Raw genomic sequence first — 22,440 nt, 5'->3', positions numbered from 1 at the left:
TACACCTTAGTGGCAAATCAAAATACCAAGATATACCTACCCAAGTTACATTTGGTGGCAGAAGTAAAAGGGTGGTGGGATAGAACAAAATTAGTGCATATCGGTTGCCTTGAATATCCTGAAAATAGACCAAACTTGTTGGATAATAGAGCATGTGAAAAGTGATGATTGTTGTATGTTCCGTCGCATATTAACTATGCCATTAAAAACAAAGAAAAATGTACAATTTTGACTTTGAAATATGTTAAGATTTGATTCCCCCCCCCCTCAAATTGTTATGCAAGTGCCCAGTGGGCATATAGAATGGCATAGTTTATTAAATCCTTGTATTTGATGTAGGCAGCTATTTCAATCTGTATGGAGACAATAGGTGGGTTTTATTGGGAAGGTTGAACTGGTTTATCTCATCAGTTTTCACTGACAGAGCCAATCAGATGCAAGGATTTCAGTAGCTTGTATCAGTTGTCAATGAGAGTCCTTGATGAAAAGCTTTGTAAATCATTCTCCTCAGCACCACTTGTGTCGAACTGTGACCTGCTTGATCTGCACAAACCTCACTAATTGCTTTTCTTGTATTTTGAACTGTGTTTCATGAGGAATGTCTCTTACAAACAGGTTGGCAATTCCATATAATAATACACAAGTTTACAGGTATGTCCAACTTCCCTTTGTCTCAATTTGTAACAGCTGAGAGAAAACAAACATCAAACACTTTCCAACAATACTGTAATCACAAGAATAAAACATTCTGTATCATCTCACTCACTTTTCATTGGGGCGGATGAGACTTAATGATCATGGCTCTATACCTGTGATGACAGTTAAGAAGTTACATGATACAAATCTTGCAGTTTTACACATATTTGAGCACCATGAAATTCATCTTTATTCCTGGAAACGCTCTTTGAGAGCCACCAGGTTAGCATACACAGTATGTAAACAACATCGAGAGAATATGATATGTGACATCGTGAAAGAACTCATCTACCTTCTATGCAATGCTAGAAGTACTTAACAGTTGGGCTTCAGCACTATTGACCCAATTAGCCATATTCATTACTTTCAATGAATGTCTCATTTTGAGATGTTATCATTCATAACCTGAGTGCATTTTTCTTTAGTCATCCTGTACCCTACAATAGGATCAGGGGATGCTAAGAAGACGTGCGCCACTGCGTATTAAACAATAAGATTGTGCCTCAGATATCATGTGCATGTCAGCATTTAATCATGGCTCTAAGTAATAGGTTTAACTCTTTGAGAAACACTCCCTGGCTTCATCGAGCTTTTTATCAATGACAAGTTACAAGTTACTGTTATCAGCTACTGAAGTCCTCCAATTTGATTGGTCAAAAGAAAATTCAGGATAGATATCTAGTATTTGCTATTGATGACAAAGTATCATGAAAATGGGCCCAGGATACATCTTATGAAGACCAAACCAAAGCTCATACCGATCACAAATCATATCTTTATTTTTAATTGATGAACATCTCTGTTGAGATTAATCTCAATCAATTCTAACTTGTTACAAGATGGGGAATAGGTCTTTCATTTATTTGCACATAATCAAACTGGCTCTCTCTAGTGTGATTCTCTCCATTGCCTTCGTGAAGAAATCAGTGAACACATCCCACTGCGAACGAAATACTGGCATGAGATGAACCAGACTAATTTCCCTTGGTTCTGCATGCATGGTAATGATGATAATGATGATCAGTCTTGTATATACACTGGCTAATGTTGCATCAACTAGGAGTCATTCATCCATTACACAGTAATGTTCTTCAAAGTGACATTCAGTGAAAGTTACTTCATTCCTGTTCTTTCAGACACACTGCCAGCAAGTTGTCAATTTCATCTCCTTTCATACTCTCTATTGAAAGACCGTCCTAGTGAAAATCAAGCAAATATAAATATTTAAACATAAAAATGTCAGTTGTGGTAACAATCTCAAACCAAATTCAGACAGAGTCTATCAAAATAACAATCCAAGTGTTGTATATGTATGAATTAAAAAATATATATATGTGCCAACTGATTCTAGTAGAAAATTTGTAATTGTTGAGAAATTAGTGCAAAATAAACATGTTAATCCAGCCAGGTGTTAGGACTTTAATCTACTTGGTCTACGTTTTAGTTTGATTAATGAGTTTTCCCTTAGCTTTTGATCAAGTTTTTTTCTTTTAGTTCTTCAAGTCAATCAATGAGAAAATGATTAACACCTCCCCAGAGTATCATGTAATGTTGAAAGTAATAAAATAATAATATAGGATTTATACAGTGCACATATCCACCTTGTTAAGTGCTCAAGGAGCTCCAATTTTACCTGGGCCAAGCTAGTCTACCGATTCTGGTGCTCACAGCTTTTTGAGGAATTGCTTCCTGCCGGTACCCATTTGGGGTTGAGTGCAGCACAATGTGGAAAACACGCCATAGCTGGGAATCGAACCCACGTCCCTCAGATTGAAAGAAGAGAGTCTTAACCACTAGACAATGTCGCCCCCACAAATAGCTGGGCAACCATCTTGCACAGATGGTTGAGTTTATCCTGAGTTCTTATTCAAGTTTTCTTCTCTTCTAACTTCTTCAACTCAATGAATAAGTAGGTGAACATACATTACCTGTGTATCATGTAATGTTGAAAGTAGTTGTGCCACCATCTTGCGTAGATTGTTGAGTTTACCCTGAGCAGTCATAGCTTCCTTCTCTTTTTCTTCAGCATTCACCTGATATCTGCCAACCAACTGAATTAAAAAAAAGCCAATAAAAGTCATTTCAGATTCAAAATACTTTTTTTTCTATAAAGATCTAATTTAACATTGAAAGCCAGTATACAACAGTATCTTTGAATAGCACCACCTTAATACCTAAACTTCTCAACTGAATAGAGCTACTATCAGTCATTTCAAATTCAAAATATTTTATTTATAAAGATCTAAGTTAAAGCTGAAAGTCACTATACCACAGCTACCTTGAACCATCTTGAGAGTCAAGACCCAAACTACTCAACTGAATGCAAAGTGAGCTTCGATCACATCAGCCTTTTCAAATTCAAAAGATTATATTCATAAAGATCTAAGCCCAGGTTTAGTTTATATTCTTGTAGGACCACAAATTCATCTTTGTTTATTGTTTATAGCTAGTTGGAAGAGGAAAAGAAAGGGCAGAACTGAGGGCAATTGCATAGTTATAAATTTCCTTCCCACTATATACAAGACCTTCTGGAAATGACTTGCCTCTGTTTTGTTCTTCATATAAAACTTAGTATGAAGCTCTTAAATTATTATGGCTTGAGCAATTCATGACATGACGTACAAATGAAAAAAAAGGTGTCTATACATGTGGATTATTTCATGGAATTGCAGTCGATTTGAGGTGTCTCAACCTTAGGTGTTCCAACCTCAAGTTGATTTTCAGGTGTACATTTTCATTGCTGCATATATTAGAATTTATATTCACGATGATACTTACATCTCGTAATCCCTTCTCATAGTGGTCAAAGAAATTGTCAAGTGGAAACTCAGTTAGCTTCTTGGCATCCATGTCATTGATATCATCTTTTGACATTGTCCACTCTGGTGGGAGGAAATACCTCAAGCATGTTCTGTTTCCAAGAAAAGATAGGATTCAAGACTTACGGGGTATTGAAAGAAAATATTTGCAATCAATTACAAATATTATGTTGCAATTTTACAATTGATAGATTAATTTTGAGTGTAGCAAATCAGATTACACTCCTTGTTTCAAGAAGCAGATTAGCAATTAATCACAAATTTGCAATTAATTGCAAGACATGTGATTGATTTAGGAACTGAAAATAGAGTTGCAATTTATCGCATATTTCTTGCAACGCCCCATACGTATGAATGAATACCACAAAATCTCAAAACCTTTATTTCCTCTGTCTTTTACGATGAAACTGTAATGGAATGACCACTTGTTAGCGCTGGCAACTTTCGTATATGAAACACTCTTTGGTTCTTAAAAAATTTAGTGGGAAATAGCTTGTCCAGCATTGCATTGGAAAAGTCAGCATGACTCACACCATTACAAAATAATGACGTCATGTAAAATGAACTATGAGGTAATGAGTTTATCCATGCAACTTAGAACAAATTTGGGGGGCTTTGAACCTTCTAAGTATATAAATTGCATGTTTATTATCAGCATGGGCAGGCATTTTTTTTTCACCTGATCACTGCAAAGTATCCTTGTTAGTACACCATATATGACTGAGGCTTTGAGTCTATCATAAATATTGATATGCAGAACTCACCTGAAACCATCACAAAGTGAGCCATTCAGTTGGCTTAATTTATCCACTTCCTCTTTCTCTTTGCTTCCTCCTGCCTCCTCTATGCTCTTTCCTTTTGGTTCCTCTTTCTTTTTCTCTTCAACTATATCATTATCTTTGGGTTCTTTCTTCTCTTCATCACTCTCCTTCTTTTCCTTTATTGTTCCTTTCACTTCCTTTACTGGTTTAGCCGACTCCTCTGGTGTCTTTTCTTTCTCTGTCTTTTCTTCTACTTTCTTTTCAGGCTTCTGTTTTTCAATCTTCTCTTCTGTCTTTTCTTCTTTTGTTTCTTCTGCCTTCTCTTTTGTCTTTCCTTCTGTCTTTCCAACTGGCTTGTCCGTATCCTGCTTGATTTCTTCTTCTTGCGATGACATAGAATCTTCACTACCCTGAAAACAATAATAAAAATATCAATGTACAGGTGTATTGCTGAATGAATCGCCCCCAAGAATATAAAAACATAACTACCTGGCTTGTTCTTCTCTTTTCAAAATTGTAATGCAAGGTAATTCACTTTGCTAATAATTTTGTTAACTTTGTTTGGTTCCCATATTTCACAAAGCAGCTTAGCTTTTACTTGGGAATCCTATCAGAATATAATTTCCATGTTCAATATTTACTTGATATTTGTCTGATGCACTTTATGTATTTTTCAATACTTGACAAATAAATGAATTGAATTCAGAGGTCATGTGGATCACGAACCTGACTCTGGACCACAAGGGCCAGGGTACAACCCACATTGCATATAACTGGTGTCATATCAACAACAGTAATGTAAATTGATAAACAAATGAAGTACAAAAATAAATAAGTATAAAAATAAATAACAAATTAAGTGATATTGTTACAAATGGTCAGAAGGTCACAAAGTTATCAAGGAGTAGTGAGCTTGGGTGAATTGAAACAAGTTCCGATTTCATAAAATTTACTATCTATAATAAATGCTGATATTCTATGGCTAATTTACTCTCAACCAATCAAATGAGTATTTTAGTAGCTTATAACAGTAGCTCATAATAATAAGCTTTATGAAATAGGGCTCAAATGCAAACAAAAAAAGAATAATAGGCTGAATCTTATTTCATAAAACATGCCGACGATACTAAGTATTGGAAGAATTTTATGAGAAATTCACTCTCAGACTATCAAGTTTAAGGACTTCAGTAGCATAAGTTTGTTCATTTAATATCGATAACAAGTTTAAAGTAACAAACCCAGTACTTTAATATGTCTCACCTGCAACCGAAGATCTGAGCTTTCCTTATCATACCTGAAACAAAAAGAGATATGATTGAGTGTCAAAAATCTATTACTTAATCCATTACCTATTATTAAGAGAGCATGATTGTCTCCTAAATGTTAAATTCCTTTATACCTAAATTATTGAGACAAACCACAAAAATTGATTATGAGTACCCCAGTAACTCTTCTTGAATGCCCAACTCCTATTTTTGTTTCAAATTTGACTTCACTCAGCTTCATGAACTACTTGAGCCAAGATGATTTGATAGTATTGCAACTTTTCATATGAACTAGAAAACAGTGACAAATAATTTCAGGAAGGTCACACATATAGGGAGTTGAACATACATTTGGTCTGACAGATAAACCACATGCAATTGGGAATTCAAGAGCAAAATAAAGGCTGAATTCAATCCAATGTAAATAAATTTATCAGCTGTAAAATTACAAATATATGATAAAATCACAAGCATGAGAGAAATTACCTACCATTTGTCAAACTTGTCTTTAGGATGGTCATCAAACTTGACCTTCCATTTGTCGCCACTATCTGGCTTCCTGCTGACCTTGACAACTTGACCTTTGTGCCACTGACCTTTAATAAGGGTTTCAACTTTGACCCCCACTCCTTCCAACTCTGTGTCTGTTTCACTGTTTGCATTCTAAATCAAGGGAGCAAATATGGAAAATAAACAATGCATTTATTGATATGAATGGCAAAGCAAAGGAAAAACAATGGAAAATTTTGAATGATTGAGTTGATTACTTATGGTGAGAATGGTGATAGATTAGGCCCTCCATATATTAAAAGACACATTTTAATCCTATACACTTGACTAAAAACTGAAATGCAGATGAAAAATCGACAGGTCATGCAATGTGATTGCTTACAAAATTATTTCATGAGGTAATCCTGAGTAATGAACAAGAAAATGAGTTTTCCATGATAACGGGAGATGTTGAGAAGACCAGTCAGTTTTAAGCTGTAATAAAACAAACTCACCGAATGAGAAAAGGGGTATTACTTAGTTCTGGTTCAGGGGTTTAACAACCAGTACTGGTCAAACAGAAACATTGTTATCACTAACAATGCACTAACAGAGGTCCTGTTACAAGTGGTAATGTAGCAGCGATGCTTAATGTAACAACAATATGTTATTTACATCTTTGATCAACGTTTAACATCACAATATGATAGATCTGATTGGGCATACTGTTAGTGCTCTGTTAGCACTATTTCTGTATGGCTGGTACTGAGGATTATGTTCCATAACTATTTAACTCATTATCCCTTATAGAAAACAGTCATGAAATACAACAAAATAATAACATAACAAGTGGAGCGCCTCTGGCAGTCTCGCCTGCATTACTTGTTTCAATATAGCAGCAGTGCCGACTTTATACTATGTTCATTGACCCGAAATGACTTTGACCTTGATCGTGTGACCAAAGACTTGTGCAAGATGACCAGTGATACTTGATTATCCTTATCATTTCATGAACTAGATCCATAAACTTAAAGTTATGATGGAAATCAACAAATACCCCAACATGGCCTAAGTTCATTGACCCTAAATGACCTTTGACCTTGGTCATGTGACCTCAAACTCAGTCAGGGTGTTAAGTAATACTTGATTACACTTATGTCCAAGTTTTATGAACTAGGTCCATATACTTTCTAAGTTATGATGACATTTCTAAAACTTAACCTTCAGATAAGATTTCAATGTTGACAATGCCGCTGCCGCCACCGTCGCCAAAGCCGCATTAAGCGGCGCCTATAGTATCGCTCTGCTATGCAGGCGAGACAAAAATCATTTTGATTGTAATGTGTATTTATTAAAAGGTTTGATGCAACAATTGTTTGTTTCAGGTGAACATAGTTTGAAGTATTGTCTGTTAGAAGCCTTGGGTATGGAGAGGTGCACTGTTTTATTTTTTATGTTATTCATAGTTATCTGTTTATGTTCATATAAATAAAGGTAAGAGTTACATTCTTATAGTGCATTGCATTCATATGCGCTTAACAATGATATACATCTGAATTTGTCAAATATAACATAGTACATCATCTAATTAATATAACTTGAATTACAAATACCATAGACTATCATGTTGTGTTAAATCCAAATTCAAAATTGATTATCAAGTACAGGAAAATAGTTTACATAATTATGTCTTTTTAGAAAATATATTAAATAACTTAGATGAATGAAATTTAGATTTGTTCAAAGGACATACTAATTTACAGAATACCAAGGATCTTTAGAATAATATAATTGAAGTACTGCATATAAGGAATAAAATGAAGGAGGAAGAAAATGAAAATTTCTTTATTCTGCCGTTGAAAACCTATACAAATATATGCCATATTATGCAATTTAAATGAGAGGGGGATAATATTTTTTCTACCTTCTCTGCTGTGTCCTGTGAGTCCTGGGAATCTTGTGATGACTCGCTGACTTTCCTCTTCTTCTTAGGAGTAGGCTCTAGTTCCAAGACCGGCTCATCATCCTCTATAACCACCTTGGTCCGAGATGAAGGTGGAGGGCTTGCTATAGGGCTAGGGATGGGGCGTTTGGCAGGGGCGATTGCAGCTGACCGCTTGGCAGGCTTAGGGCTAACTGGCCGTTGATGCACGACTGGAGAAGCTTTACCGATCGGTTTCACTTTAGACGAAAACTGCTGGAAATGAAATGTACATGAGGGATAATATTTTTAAAAGTACATTCTTACATCTGAATTTAAGTATTTCATTCTGTTAAGTGTGATTAAGAGGTACCATATTAAAGCAGTAGCAGGGGGGGGGGTGGTCAGAGGAGAGTGATAACTAGTTTAAGTTAACTTCAAGAACTATTCAACACTGCAATATATATGTTGTGCCATACATATAATAATAACCCAGATGATCTTGGATTAGAGGTAAGCACACTTTACATCCTTGACTTTCCATGTATATGATTTTATTTTCTTGTTATAGAACTATTCAAAGTTTTAGTTGTTAACCTGAAATTGTTAAGTTTTATATACCCTTAGTTTTATACTTCTCAACTTTGTTTCATAAGCTAGTTAACGAAGGTCTCCCTATGATCAGTTTATGTTATTTAAGACCATTGATGAAACTTCCGTGTAAAAAGACTAAAAAACTATGCATGAAAAAATGAATGAATGAATGAATGACTCAATAACTCAATAAATAAATAAATAAATGAATGAATGAATGAATGAATGAATGAATAAATAAATAAATGAATAAATAAATGAATAAATGGATGATTACAAACTGATGTTGACCTTACCCTCTTTGTGACAAGTTCTTCTTTGGGTTTAGGAACTGGTTTTGGAGGTGGCTTTGGTTGAACTTTAGGAATCTGAAAAGAGAAGTATACACACCTCTCATTACATAAATTTCAATCTGTTGCTGTTCCTAAAATTGGCAACAATTCAATAGATAATTCTGCTATTCATTTACATACTTTGAAAAAAAATTGAATGTGTATATCGCATTACTCAAATAAATGATAGAAAATTCTAATTATAAATTTCCATCTTCCACGTTTAATCAGTCGTTTAATCAGTGTTTTTGTTCTTGTTTGTTGCACTGCCCATTTCAAGTGTGTTATGATAAGATAAAACAGCTTTTATTCATGAACAGCACCACACACTGCACAGGGAGTAGTATAAACCTTTTCAGTACAATTTTCTGTTTCTAATAAAGGGGTGTCGAGGTTGAGTGGTTACAACTCTCATCTCTAAATCAGAAGGATGAGGGTTTGCATCCCAGCCCAGCCATGGCGTATTTTCCTTCAGCAAGAAATTTACCCGCATTGTGCTGCACTCAACCCAGGTGAGGTGCATTGGTACCTGACAGGATTAATTCCTTGAATGCACAAAGCAACTTTAGCAGCTGGAGCTACAGCTGGGGTAATATATAATGTGACATTGAATAGACAACTAGATAATCGGTGCCTCATAAATGCTACATATCAATATCAAAATTGATAGCTCAGTCGGTAAAGCGGGGGATTCGTATTCCGGTGACCCGGGTTCGATTCCCACTTGGTGCGCTAGTGCCCTTTGGTAAGGCATTAATCCTCATTACCAGGTCCTTCGGAGAGGACCTTAAGCCGTCGGTCCTCTGGTTGCTTGCTTACAAGCATTCATGCTTTCTTAGCAATCAGGTAAAAAATCCCCACCAATCCCCCCCACCAAATTTTTTTTATTAAATTCCATGTGAAATGATCAGCATTCAGAACAAGAAGATGTTTTAACCCTGTTGTGGATGTTAATGTTTTTAATGATGAATAAAAATGCAACCAATCCAATATGGTTATCACCACTGAGTACCCTTTTAAGAAATGAAGTACTTAATTGGGATATAAAAATGTTATATAAATATTACTCACTGGCTTGGCCTTCCCTTTTGGAATGTGTTTAGGTGTTGGCGCTGGTTTTGGAGCAGGTTTAGGGCTTGGTTTTGGAGTGGACCTTGCAATTTTCTTCGGTCTAGGAGGAGATGGTGGCGGAGAAGGTGATTCAGGAGTTGGGGATCGCCGACGTCTTGAAAATAACTTTTTGGTTCTCTGTAAAGAAGAAATCAAATGTAAGCTAAAAATAATCAGAACCCCCATTTTCACAATAAAGAGCTGGACTGATGAAAATGAAGCTCTACAATGGAAAGCCAGAAACAACAAAATTTGTTGTCACCACTATATCAGAGCAATTAATATCATGCAACCTTTCAGTAGTCACCCCTCTTGTTTACTGCTAAATGTGAGAAAGGTGGATACTAGACTAGACAACAAAGACACTTCAATAAAACGTATATAAACTACTAAAATCTGTATGAATCAAGATGTCAAAAACATTACTATTGTTATTAATGTACTTCATTTATAAATGATTAATTATGTTCAAGTCTAATCTAGTAAGACCACATAAATTTATTAAGAAGAATGTGACTTTGAAGAGATAAACAAACACTTGATTTTCAGACTGTGAGGTCATTTCATAAACTGTTTGTAAGTTGAATGTCTTACTTCCATTTGCTGAAGCTTCTGCTGTTTCTTCTTGATGTCCTGTAAAAACAAAAAATAAAAAGCCTAATTAGCAACCAAATTCAATATTTCATTCAGCAGGCTCACAATTGTGAAACTTTAATAGCTGCATAATCTACTCACAAAATATCCATTAGTTAAAGTGACAATACCAGAGGGGCATGTATAATTATAAATACCATCCCCTCAAATTGCAACACATTACACTTCAATACTCTCATTTGTGTACTTATGAGGAGTTCATCATTTTCATACTCTGCTTCTCAGTGGACCACTCTATTTTCAGCTAAACACTGATAATTACGCGAGCTTTGAATTGCAATATCTATATATTTTTCCATTTCAGTCTAGAATCTGAAGTTGTGATGTCATATATTGCAAGCATTCTAGTTAAAATGTTAATTTTCATGATACTTCTATGGATTTTATACTTTGTTGGAAATGAGAAAAAATAATTAAAACCGAGAACTGGACTGAAATTCACCTCTTCAAGATCTTTCTGTTTTTCCTCTGCACTTTTTATTTCCTTTCTCATGGTTCCTGTAGGAATGGACAGCTTCTTCTCAGGATTACTGCATCTATGGGAAGGAATGCAGTGAGAGAATGTTTACATGCTACTATTGTTACTTCAAATGCGATCACTCAGAATAGGATGTAATCTAATAAGAAAGTATTTTGTTTAGATGCTTCCATAGTTACTAAAAGTTACTTGGGCAAGGTGCCATGACAGTGTGTTCTAAGGTGCCCGATTACACCAAGGAAGACCAGGGTTCAATTCCTGACATGGCCCTTGAGCAAGGCATTTTATCAATACTTTATTGTTCATCTTGCATCAATAAATGAAAATGCTATATGCAATATTTATACCATCGTGTGCATGTTGTTTAAAAAGAGTAAATAAAACGCAGTTACTGACAATATGATGTAAAATAAACAGAACGATATACTGTTTAGATGCTACCATTGTTATCTTAAATGCATTCACTATGAATAGGATGCAACCAAATTGAGTATGCCTTACCTATTGAGAGTGGTATCTTTATTCATTGAACATTCCCAGTTATCAGGGTACTCTATACCGATAGTGCTGGTAGAAAACGGCAGTTGTCTCCATTTCAGGCAAGAGTCTAGCAAAAAAGATGGACACAAATTAGTCACTCAATATTGCAATCCACATACATTTAAGAAGCTTCTCATGTCTTTGAAGAGACAAGTTGGACAACACAGGTATGAAGCACGAGATTAACTGATTGACAGACTGACTAAGAGATTGATTAATTGTTTATTGTTGAAGAAATGATTTATTTCTTGTTTGATTCTGTAAGATCCCCTTACGTTCTGATATTCTGTTGTGGTGAAACATATTTCCTGTCACTGAATTCCATCTGCTTTTATGAACATTTCAAAATCACTCAATCTGAAGTGCCCACAGGGTACCGTCCGTAACACAAAGGTTAGCGATTAATCGTACGCTTGATTTTTACGATTGATTCTACATTGTAGTCAATGCAATCAGTAGTAGAAAAATGTTCTATGATCATTACTAAGCTTTGTGTTACGGGCCCCTGGTGTAGTGACAACAGGTATCAACCATTCAAGGAATTTAAATTTCTCATTCAATTTCATTAAAATTTCTATCATCAACAAAGCAATGGGGTAAAAGGGGAAGCTGTTTGGTAGGATTTCTGCTAAAAGAAGCAACAAAGACATTTTTAACACCCCTAAGGCACCTTCTATTTATATGCTTCCAAGCCAAATTCTCTCATGCCCTAAGAGAGATGTCAGGAAAGTCATCAAGTGATAGCATTACCATCTGAGTAAACGTCAGATGGAATCTGATCCATTTACAGGAAATATCTAATTTATCACTTACTTCCTCTTGACAAATCAGAGTTTTACATGAAGGAAGATGATTTAAAAAACTCACTGCATTGTATCATTGTTGGCAGTTGCATGGCTCTTTTCCTGATGAACTTGGCTTCTTGCGAAGGGGCATCCTTCCAGTTTGCACTCACGTAACCGTAACTCTCCCAGAACTTCAACACTCCTTGGTTAACTACAGGATATAAACATGAAGAAACAAAGATCAGCATCAATATTGATCTGTCAGATTCACCACAGGTACCTTGACCCCATCAAAATGGGTGATTTCAAGTTTGGTTTTGGTCTTGGTGTTGAAATTTGGATTGCTTCCCCTGGATCCAAAACTTATTCATAGTTTGTAAAACTGATCCAGATCAACATCTAGTGAGTGAATTTCCAGGACCATCTTTATTTTATGTTTGGCGTTATACACCAAAAGGTCAACACTGATCTAATCACCCATTGGTCAGATCAAGCTCATGAGACACACTCTACCTCATATAATATCTTAAATATCATGTACTCAATTGTACTTGAAGCAAGACTTTTACCCAGGCTTAACTCTTTCAGAAACATCCCCCAGAGATTTGACCAACTGATATCAATGTGGGTATACCCATTCTGTCTTCTGAACTTACCTATATTGATATCTTTCCAGTACTGTATGATGTGTTCTCCCAGGGACTTCAGGAGCAACCGATACTCTTTGTTGTCAGCAAAGTCCTGTTTGTTATGGGTCGGCTCTAGAACGATGTACGGAATGTTGACATAGCCCAGGACTCCACTGCACATGCTGTATACATGAAATCAAAGTAAGAAGAAACAGATTTTTCATGAAATGTCACTGTAGGTGAATACTACTCCCGCTGTTGCCATTGCACTGCAGTATATGACACAATTTTTGAAAGATCTGCCAGGCATGCCTTCACTCAAATATATTAGAATATACTGTTTTTCTACATGTATAATGATATGATCCCCCTTATTCCAATATAAAAATGTAATTTGGCAAGACATCAATCTATACAGTGCGATTCTCCTCCCAGGTGTTAAATGGGCGATTGGTAGGATGCTAAAATCAATGTATTGCCCAAAGTTAAGAGCGTCTTATATGGAGACTGGCTGGAATACTCCTAGGTAGTGGAGAAATTGCCACCTATTGTATGCTGTCAAGGCTGATCGAATCCCATGATCAAGGTATGTTTTCTATAAGAAATTTGGTACTAGATTTTAAAGTACCAGATTGCAGCCCTTTAGCAAGGCATTTATCTACGTATGCCCCAACGACTTTCCACCAATTTGAAGTTGCTGGGTACCCGGCGGGAAGAAGTTTCTTGAATGCCATACCACCCGATCATGTTAGCTGTGCTAAAGCAAGAGTAATATGCAGCGCTTAAAAATGCTTGTATCAAGTCCTATAAAAATGTTTAATATTATCATCATTTCCATCAAAATAATTACCATCATCATTAGCATTATCATCACTATTATTATTATTATTATTATTATATTCATGATCATTATTGATATAATTTTTATCATTATTATCAAAGTCTTTATAGCATTATCATCACTATTATTATCATTATCATTATTATATTCATTATCATTATTGATATAATTCTTATCATTATTATCAAAATCTTTATAGCATTATCATCCCCAACAGGGCCCCATCCTCGCAAGCTATGCTTTTCTTGGGGTCCTTCCGATTTTTATTTATGAATTTTGTATGTATTTATTTTGATTGAGTTTTTAATGGAAAATAAATGAATTGAATTGAATTGAATCATCACTATTATTATCATAATCATTATTATATTCATTATTATCATTGATATTATTCTAATCATTATTACCATTAGCATTATCATCACTATTATCATTATCACTATTATTATATTCATTATTATCATTATTGTTATTATTTATTATTGTTATTATCAACTTACACTCCACCATCCTGCTGAGGACCCACTTTCTCATACATCTTCACAAGACGATCACAGTTATAGATAAACATCCCCTGCTGCCGTCGGTTCTCAATATTGACACCAAAGATAAAATCTAACGTCTTTGGTTCCTTCATGGCCTTCTGTTTAATGTCGGCTATTTTATGCCTCATTGCAGACTCTTCCTTCATATCTTGAGCATGGGCCTGTGCTTGCCTGATCTTGGCCTGGATAACAAAGGATGCAAAAAATCATGTGGACCATATTCACAATCATGTTTTGAAGTACTATATACATGAGAGTATAGATATGATTTTAAATTACAAGCAAGAGCAAAAATCAAACGCAGGTATTCTATAAATAGTGGAAATTTCAAACTAATCTCTTAAAATGAGAGACAGAGTCACAAGGAAATTCAACTGATGTCCTCCCAATAAAAAAATCACTATTCAGTTATTTACCTTGGCCTGTGTCTTCAAACTAATAGAGACAACATAAATCTGTGAGATATAGGTTATCATGGTCACATACTTACTCTTGAGTCTTTGGTATTAATGTTCTTATATTTCAATTCAAGGTCTTTGAGTTTGCTGACAGCTTCTCTTTCATTCTCCTTAGCTGTATGAGAAGGTTTAGAGAGAAAATAACTTAGTACGCATCATAACCATGTCCCAAGAAGCAAATGTTAATGAAGATGGTGAAACATTTATAATCTACTTAATTCTAGAGTCCTTGACAGACTCACCAGACTAACTCCTTAGATATTGTACTATCATGGTGTGAAAATTAAATATTATCACATCCTTATAACAATGTGTTGTTTCCAACTGCCAAAATCCTCTTGAGCCAGTTCAAAAGATCAATGATATGTAATATATATTTTTTAGCTTCTTCCTTTGGTCCACACAGTGGGTAATTCATGAAAAATGTGATATTTGTTAACTATTTAAAATATCACATGGTGGAAATATGATGAATAGTGAGAGAGAGAGGAATAGATAACATACCGTTCTTTGCTGCTTCTGCGGCTCTTGCTGCATCCGTCTCAGACCTTTTCTTGAAGCGATTGGAACTGTATTTGTAAAGCCTAGAGAATACGAAACAAAATAACAAAACATTTGGATAATAATAATTATGAACATTACTTTTACAGCACATATTACTCCTACAAGTGGTTAATTCCTCTGCACTTAAAAGATATCAAGATAGGTTATGAAATGAAACTATATCTGGTACATGGAGATGAGAAAAAATGAAATATAAAATTACAAATAATAATTATTTATATCAATTATACATCATAAACATATTCAAATTAAATCATAACCAATCAAGAATATATAGGATTAAACCGAATCAATCACAACTCTAACATTGTGTGAAAAATATAAATATCATAGGCTGACTTGATTTATTTGAATTCCACAATGATTTCAAGAGATCTCAATATATGCAAAATTTGAGGGGGGGGAACAATGCAATTCTAGAAAGCTTCTTTTCGCGAAATTAATGACTTCAGGTGCCTATCCATTTTCTGCTGCACCACTATTAATATTCAACATAACTGTTGATTGCCTATTGAAAATCAATTTGAAATGGGATGTACAAAGTGAAATAAATACACAAGCAAGCAGACAGAAAAACATACGGTGCATGTCTTACAAATACTTGACTAATTTAAATCAAACTCAACTTAAGATCACTCTCAACTCATATCTCTTAAGTGTGCGCGATCAAGATCAATCTCAATCTAAGTTGATTCTTAATCCATTGCAACTCTTTGTAAGAAAGGACTTCATATTTTGTCCATAACTTCAACAAAACACTCCATATTTGAAATATCATATTTTCATCAATCAACATATCTACTTTACAGGTGCTATTTCTAACAATTCTTTTATACTTACTTTGGTTTATACATGACATATGTGAGCTTTCTTGTCCTTACTTTCCGTCCTTGGATATATATCTTCATCTTCGGCTCTGCATACAATATTCTTGTATATGCTCTGAAGGAGTACCTTTCTGGGTACATTCTGAAACACAAGAGATATAAGACAATTTCAAGGTACAGCTACTTCAAAATATGATGTGTAAGATGTGGTTTCATTTATTTTGTCTAAAATCTCATGTATTTGTTTTCTTAATTTGGTGTCTTGCATGCATGGAATGTCGTACACATTCCTTTTTTACTCACATACTTTGACGCAAAGGATAAAGTAGAAATGGCAACATGTTGATTACAATGTTTTTGATGATGTTAATGATTAAATGAAAATGATGATGAGGATGACAATGATGATTATGACAATAATGGTGATGATAGTGATGGTGGAAATGATTAGGTCTCCTTAAAAAGTCTGAAAATGTTAGGAGGTCTCATGAGGGCAAGCCCCAGTGAAGTCAAGTGTCAAATAGGTGGCATTCTTGGGACAACTGCAACACTAAATTTTTTTTTAAAAAATAAATCATTCCGTTTTTTAACATAAAAAAAAAAGAATTTCAACGTAAGTCAGAAAAATGGCACCCTGTGATTGTGTTGATAATGATGGTCAAGGTAATCAAGATGATGATGATGATGAAATGTAGTGATAAGCAATGACTCATGGTCATGACCTTTTCATGCTTGGGCCCTGTCTAGCTTACCAGGCAAATTTTTTTTTTTTTTTTTTTAATTTTAATTGCAGGGGCTACTTTTCACAACATATTGCCTAAATCTGCAACATTGTATAGGCCTTACCATTGAGATGAATGGGGATTTTCATGGCTACTTTTTTTAGTTTTCAGTACTCCTTTGAGCATTTTGGGGTCAGAATTGCCCATAGCCCCCATGTATTTTTTTCCTGTAGCTTACCCATTATCATAGGTGATATCCTGTGAGTTAACACCTCCCATCAATATATCTGTATCATCAGAAAACACATCGAGTTCAGGTTCTCCGTTGTCTAACAGCTTCATATGATACACAATGACAAGAGTTCCTGCAACAAGAAGCAAAACAAATTGAAACTTTAAAAATTCACTAATATTGTTAAAACTAAGTGCCTCAGAGAGGACTAATTGTCATTGGTTTTGTAGAATCTATACCTGCAAGAGTGCACTGATTCCTCAGTAGTCAAGTAAGGAAAAATAAAAACCTATCTGGGGCCTGTTGCAGAAAAATATTACCAGATTATCCAACAAGTTACTGTGTTTGGTTAAATGGCAGAACTGTGCTTACCCGAGTTTTCAACTTTTTACCAGTTTGAAAGGTAAATCAATTATTCAACATGCCCCTGAACTATTAGCAAACCAAAATATATCAAAAAAAATACCAACAAAATCAATATATTTCTAGAATAAAATCAGACTTCACATCATACATTCTTCTTGAACTTTTGTAACTACATGTACATAGTGCACAATGCCTGGAGGACAAATAAAAAATGCTATGATGGATCAGTAGTGCCCATTACATTCTGTGTTTCTATTAGTGTACAACTTTCTACAATATTTCTAAATCAAAGAGATATGAAGCATCAAAATGTAACCGTTCCATTTTCTTTTCATGCTTTACCCCCCCCCCTCTGCCAAACTACTTGGGGAGAGGAGCTGAAAAGTTGATGGGTAGCGTTTCATGAAGCAATTTGCCAGTGATTTCCACTGACTCATTGTTTTCAGCCAATTAGATGCAATGATTTCACTAGCTTATAACAATTGTTAATGTTAATCACAGATTATTCATTTTTGTGAAATGTTCCCCACATGATTTACCTGAGTTTTTGATCTGTCTGAATTGCCTAAAGAGTTCCTCTTCTGTATGAAAGGGTGAGTACTTGAGAATTATATCCATTTCTACTCGATGCTGCAGAAAAAAAAAGAGATCGAAAATACACTACACAACCATTTATCAAAAGATTTATATCAAGTACCTAATCAAAATACTAGGTTGACAAAGAAACATGAAGAAATCTTTTCATGGCTTTCAATCTTCTAAATTGCATACTGCTGCAATAAGACAGGTATGGTTTAATTTCGAAATATGTGCATATTCAATGTAGGAGCAATTACCGCTATCCAGAAAAAAAATTTCATGGAACTTTATAAAATACTTTATCTATTAAACAACTTTCAAACATTTTATCTATCAAATAACTCCAAACAACTTTCATTTTAAAAAGCCCATATCATTAATTACCTAAAAATCCATTCAACATCATTTTCTCTAAAGAAAGGTTTCTATCTTTCTATATATTTTTTTTAAAGTCTTATACATTACCACTATATATATTGTTAATATCAAGGATCATTTATATATATTGTATGCAAACACAAATAATCAAACTTACCCTTTCTTTCTCTGCAGCTGATGTTCCTATTAAGGGTGTTCCTGTACTGGCATTGAATGATGGCATGGGGACAATAACCTCCTCGATCTTCTCCTGTTCATGGAATGTCCTAGATAGCAGGAGACAGCTCATTGTGTCATTCTTCTTGGTGAACAGGATGAAATCACGCCCTATCCGCATCGTACCTCTGCACATCAAAATGAAAGACAAATAGAAGGTGAAGTATAGGAAGGGGGGGGGGGTAGCAAATTAATGATGCTGATGAGTTCAGGTAACTTTAGGGGAATAGCCTTGATAGCTTTTGGCCTTGGCTAGTCCCCACATCCAATAACTATTATACTGTCAATCGTTACTTGTTTCTTTGGTATTCTAATTGCTACAATGTAATACAAATATTGTTTTTACTATATCATGTGTTTATTCTGGAGGTAAATACATGTTATAACTAGCACATCAATGATGTGGAGCTCATCCGGCATCTCACAACGAAATTTAACACAATTTTAATTTCAGCCCAGTTGACACTGTAGGGAATTATATTGGTGACTTAAATTGAGGATATAGAATTGAAATTGATGAAGAAATGACATAGAAGCATTTTTTGTGATCTATGAATAAATTTCATATAAATTAAGCATAAATAATTTTCTAGTCAAAATTTCTAAAATCTGTGTAGAACCTTGGTGAACCTCATGTAGCTCTCAGATGGAACAAAAAAAAATCAAAATCAATCAATAAATGAATAAGTATTTTTTGTGAGTTTTGAAAATATATGAATAAATTAGCATATTTAAATGAGTTTCAAAATTCTGTGTTGAAATTTTGTATCACCACATAGAGCTATCATATAAAGCAAACAAAATTGAAATTGATCAACAAATGAAAGAGAATTTCTTTTTGTGATTTAAGAATAAATTTTGTATAAATTAGCATAAATAATTTTCTAGACAAAATTTCAAAATTTTTTGTACAATTTTGGTGAACCTCATGCAGCTCTACCAGATGGAAGAAAAAAAATCAAAATCGGTCAACAAATAAAGAAGAGGCATTTTCTGTGATTTATGAATAAATTTCACATAAATTAGCATAAATAATTTTCTAATGAAAATTTCAAACTTCTGTGTAGAAGTTTTGAATCCCCCACCTAATGCTATCATATAAAGCAAACAGAATTGAAATCGGACTTGAAATGATGAAGAAGCATTTTGAAATTCAGTCAACAAATAAAACAAGAGGTATTTTCTGTGATTTATGAATTTTGCATAAATTAGTATAAATAATTTTCTACTCCAAATTTCAAAATTCTGTGTACAAGTTTGGTGAACTTCATGAAGCTCTACCAGATGGAAGCAAAAAATTCAAAATTAGTCAACAAATAAAAAAGAAGAAGCATTTTTGGTGAATTTTGAAAAATGCGCATAAATTAGCATATTTAATGAGTTTCAAAATTCTGTGTAGAAGTTTTGAATCCCCCGCCTAGTGCTATCATATAAAGCAAACAGAATTGAAATCGGACTTCAAATGGCGAAGAAGAAGCATTTTGAAATTGTGGCAGACGACAGACGCCACGCCACGGCATAAGCTCATCTAAAAACCAAACAATTGAATTAAATCAATCAATCAATAAAATTAGAAAAATACATGAAAACAAGACACAGAAACTGGTAGCAATCTGAATAATGTATTTGAAAAAGTAGTGCCACAAATATAAAAAGCATTTAAAGATGTCAACTCAAAATTTCACACTATAGACGAACCTATGTTACCATGGCAATGCAATTATTTGAATACGATGCAACAGATATGTATTAAAGGGATGGTCCAGGCAAAAATTATTTATAGTTCAATAAATAGAGTAGAATTCACTGAGCAAAATGACGAAAATTTCATCAAAATCGGATAACAAATAACAAAGTTATTGAATTTTAAAGTTTAGCAATATTTTGTGAAAACAGTTGTCATGATTCAAATATTCATTAGGTGGGCTAATGATGTCACATCCCCACTTGTTCTTTTGTATTTTACTATATGAAATGAGGTTTATTCAAAAAATTTCCTCCAAGAACTAGAAAAATTGGATTGACAACTGATTTAGTGCATTAGATATTTATTGCTGCAGCTTGTTTCATTATAAGGGAGACATAATTATTCACAAAAGTATGAAATAATGAAAAAAATTATGATTTTATGTAATAACATAAGAAAACGGAAAGTGGGGATGTGACATCATCAGCCCACCTAATGAATATTCATGACGACTGTTTTCACTAAATATTGCTAAACTTTAAACTTCAATAATTTTATTATTTGTTATCCGATTTTGATGAAATATTTCAATCAACATTAAATCAATCAATCAATAAAATTAGAAAAATACATGAAAACAAGACACAGAAACTGGTAGCAATCTGAATAATGTATTTGAAAAAGTAGTGCCACAAATATAAAAAGCATTTAAAGATGTCAACTCAAAATTTCATACACTAGACAAACCTATGTTACCATGGCAATGCAATTATTTGAATACGATGCAACAGATATGTATTAAAGGGATGGTCCAGGCAAAAAGTATTTATAGCTCAATAAATAGAGTAGAATTCACTGAGCAAAATGCTGAAATTTCATCAAAATCGGATAACAAATTACAAAGTTATTGAATTTTAAAGTTTAGCAATATTTTGTGTAAACAGTTGTCATGAATATTCATTAGGTGGGCTAATGATGTCACATCCCCACTTGTTCTTTTGTATTTTACTATACGAAATTAGGTTTATTCGAAATTTCCCCCCCAAGAACTAGAAAAATTGGATTGACAAATGATTTAGTGCATTAGATATTTATTGCTGCAGCTTATTTCATTATAAGGGAGACATATTATTCACAAAAGTATGAAATAATGAACAAATTATGATTTTATGTAATAACATAAGAAAACAGAAAGTGGGGATGTGACATCATCAGCCCACCTAATGAATATTCATGACGACTGTTTTCACAAAATATTGCTAAAGTTTAAACTTCAATAACTTTATTATTTGTTATCCGATTTTGATGAAATTTTTCGGCATTTTGCTCAGTGAATTCTACTCTTTGTATTAAGATATAAATATTTTCCGCCCGGACCATCCCTTGAATGAATTTCTTTTTCTACTCAATCCCATCAAGTCTTTTCTTTTCTTTTTCTTTTGTGACTTATGTCCTTGAGCAAGGTTCTACATCTTTGAACAAAAACTAAAATGAAAGCCATAAACAGCAAGGTAACATAAGAGCTGTGATTACATAATAATAGACTATTGACCAAACACATTTCTCTATTATTGTATACTTACGATTTCAATCCATTTCCATACTGGCCTATCAAATTCCCATCAGGTAGTCGTTTTGATGACCTTCCAAACTGGATGATGGATGCAGTTTCATCTGGAGAAATAATAGGCAGGAGAAAATTGTCATAGTCATGCTTGAATCTTTAAAGCATGCATGTGCACAGGTATTAATTTGATTTTATGCATTTTGTATTTCTTTCTACGGAGCTTTGAAAGTGCCATTGACTTGACGACTTGGCGAGATACTTTATCTTGCCATGTCGACATAATAACCATATTATTTCGACATGGCGAGATACATTATCTCGCCACGTCGACTTATAGAAAGTTATATGTCTACATGGCGAGATACGTTATCTCGCCAAGTCGACT

At 34.1% G+C, this 22,440-nt stretch overlaps 1 protein-coding gene across 2 annotated transcripts; it reads right to left on the bottom strand.

Moving 5' to 3' along the window:
• Positions 1-258: 258 nt before the first annotated feature.
• Positions 259-22,161, bottom strand: LOC129254655 (ATPase MORC2-like). Of its 2 annotated transcripts, none has more exons than XM_054893159.2 (22): positions 22,072-22,161; positions 18,743-18,929; positions 18,168-18,258; positions 17,269-17,395; positions 16,322-16,450; positions 15,422-15,501; positions 14,950-15,032; positions 14,415-14,641; positions 13,101-13,255; positions 12,527-12,655; positions 11,621-11,726; positions 11,084-11,177; positions 10,582-10,620; positions 9,949-10,125; positions 8,842-8,913; positions 7,955-8,227; positions 6,032-6,204; positions 5,537-5,570; positions 4,280-4,686; positions 3,475-3,607; positions 2,625-2,747; positions 259-1,892 (listed from the first exon to the last, which is right to left on the bottom strand). In XM_054893159.2, the coding sequence occupies exons 2-22, from the start codon at positions 18,920-18,922 to the stop codon at positions 1,815-1,817; spliced, it is 2,910 nt and encodes a 969-aa protein (XP_054749134.2). In that variant the 5' UTR covers positions 18,923-18,929; positions 22,072-22,161; the 3' UTR covers positions 259-1,814. The 2 variants fall into 2 exon arrangements, with proteins under 2 accessions (XP_054749134.2, XP_063967808.1); XM_064111738.1 differs by having other exon boundaries at positions 7,955-8,224.
• Positions 22,162-22,440: the final 279 nt, after the last annotated feature.

Source organism: Lytechinus pictus, chromosome 2, assembly GCF_037042905.1.
Source record: "Lytechinus pictus isolate F3 Inbred chromosome 2, Lp3.0, whole genome shotgun sequence".
NCBI lineage: Eukaryota > Metazoa > Echinodermata > Echinoidea > Temnopleuroida > Toxopneustidae > Lytechinus > Lytechinus pictus.
The sequence above is the reverse complement of the archived record's forward strand: the minus strand, read 5'-3'. Positions and strand labels throughout refer to the sequence as shown.

Excerpts from the sequence above, each read along its gene's own strand:
- LOC129254655 (XM_054893159.2), bottom strand. The coding sequence starts at position 18,922 with ATGCGGATAGGGCGTGATTTCATCCTGTTCACCAAGAAGAATGACACA. Across the intron at positions 15,033-15,421 it reads CGCAGAAGCAGCAAAGAACG|CTAAGGAGAATGAAAGAGAA; the intron begins GTATGTTATCTA and ends CTTCTCATACAG. Across the intron at positions 8,228-8,841 it reads AAGAACTTGTCACAAAGAGG|CAGTTTTCGTCTAAAGTGAA; the intron begins GTAAGGTCAACA and ends TTTCATTTCCAG.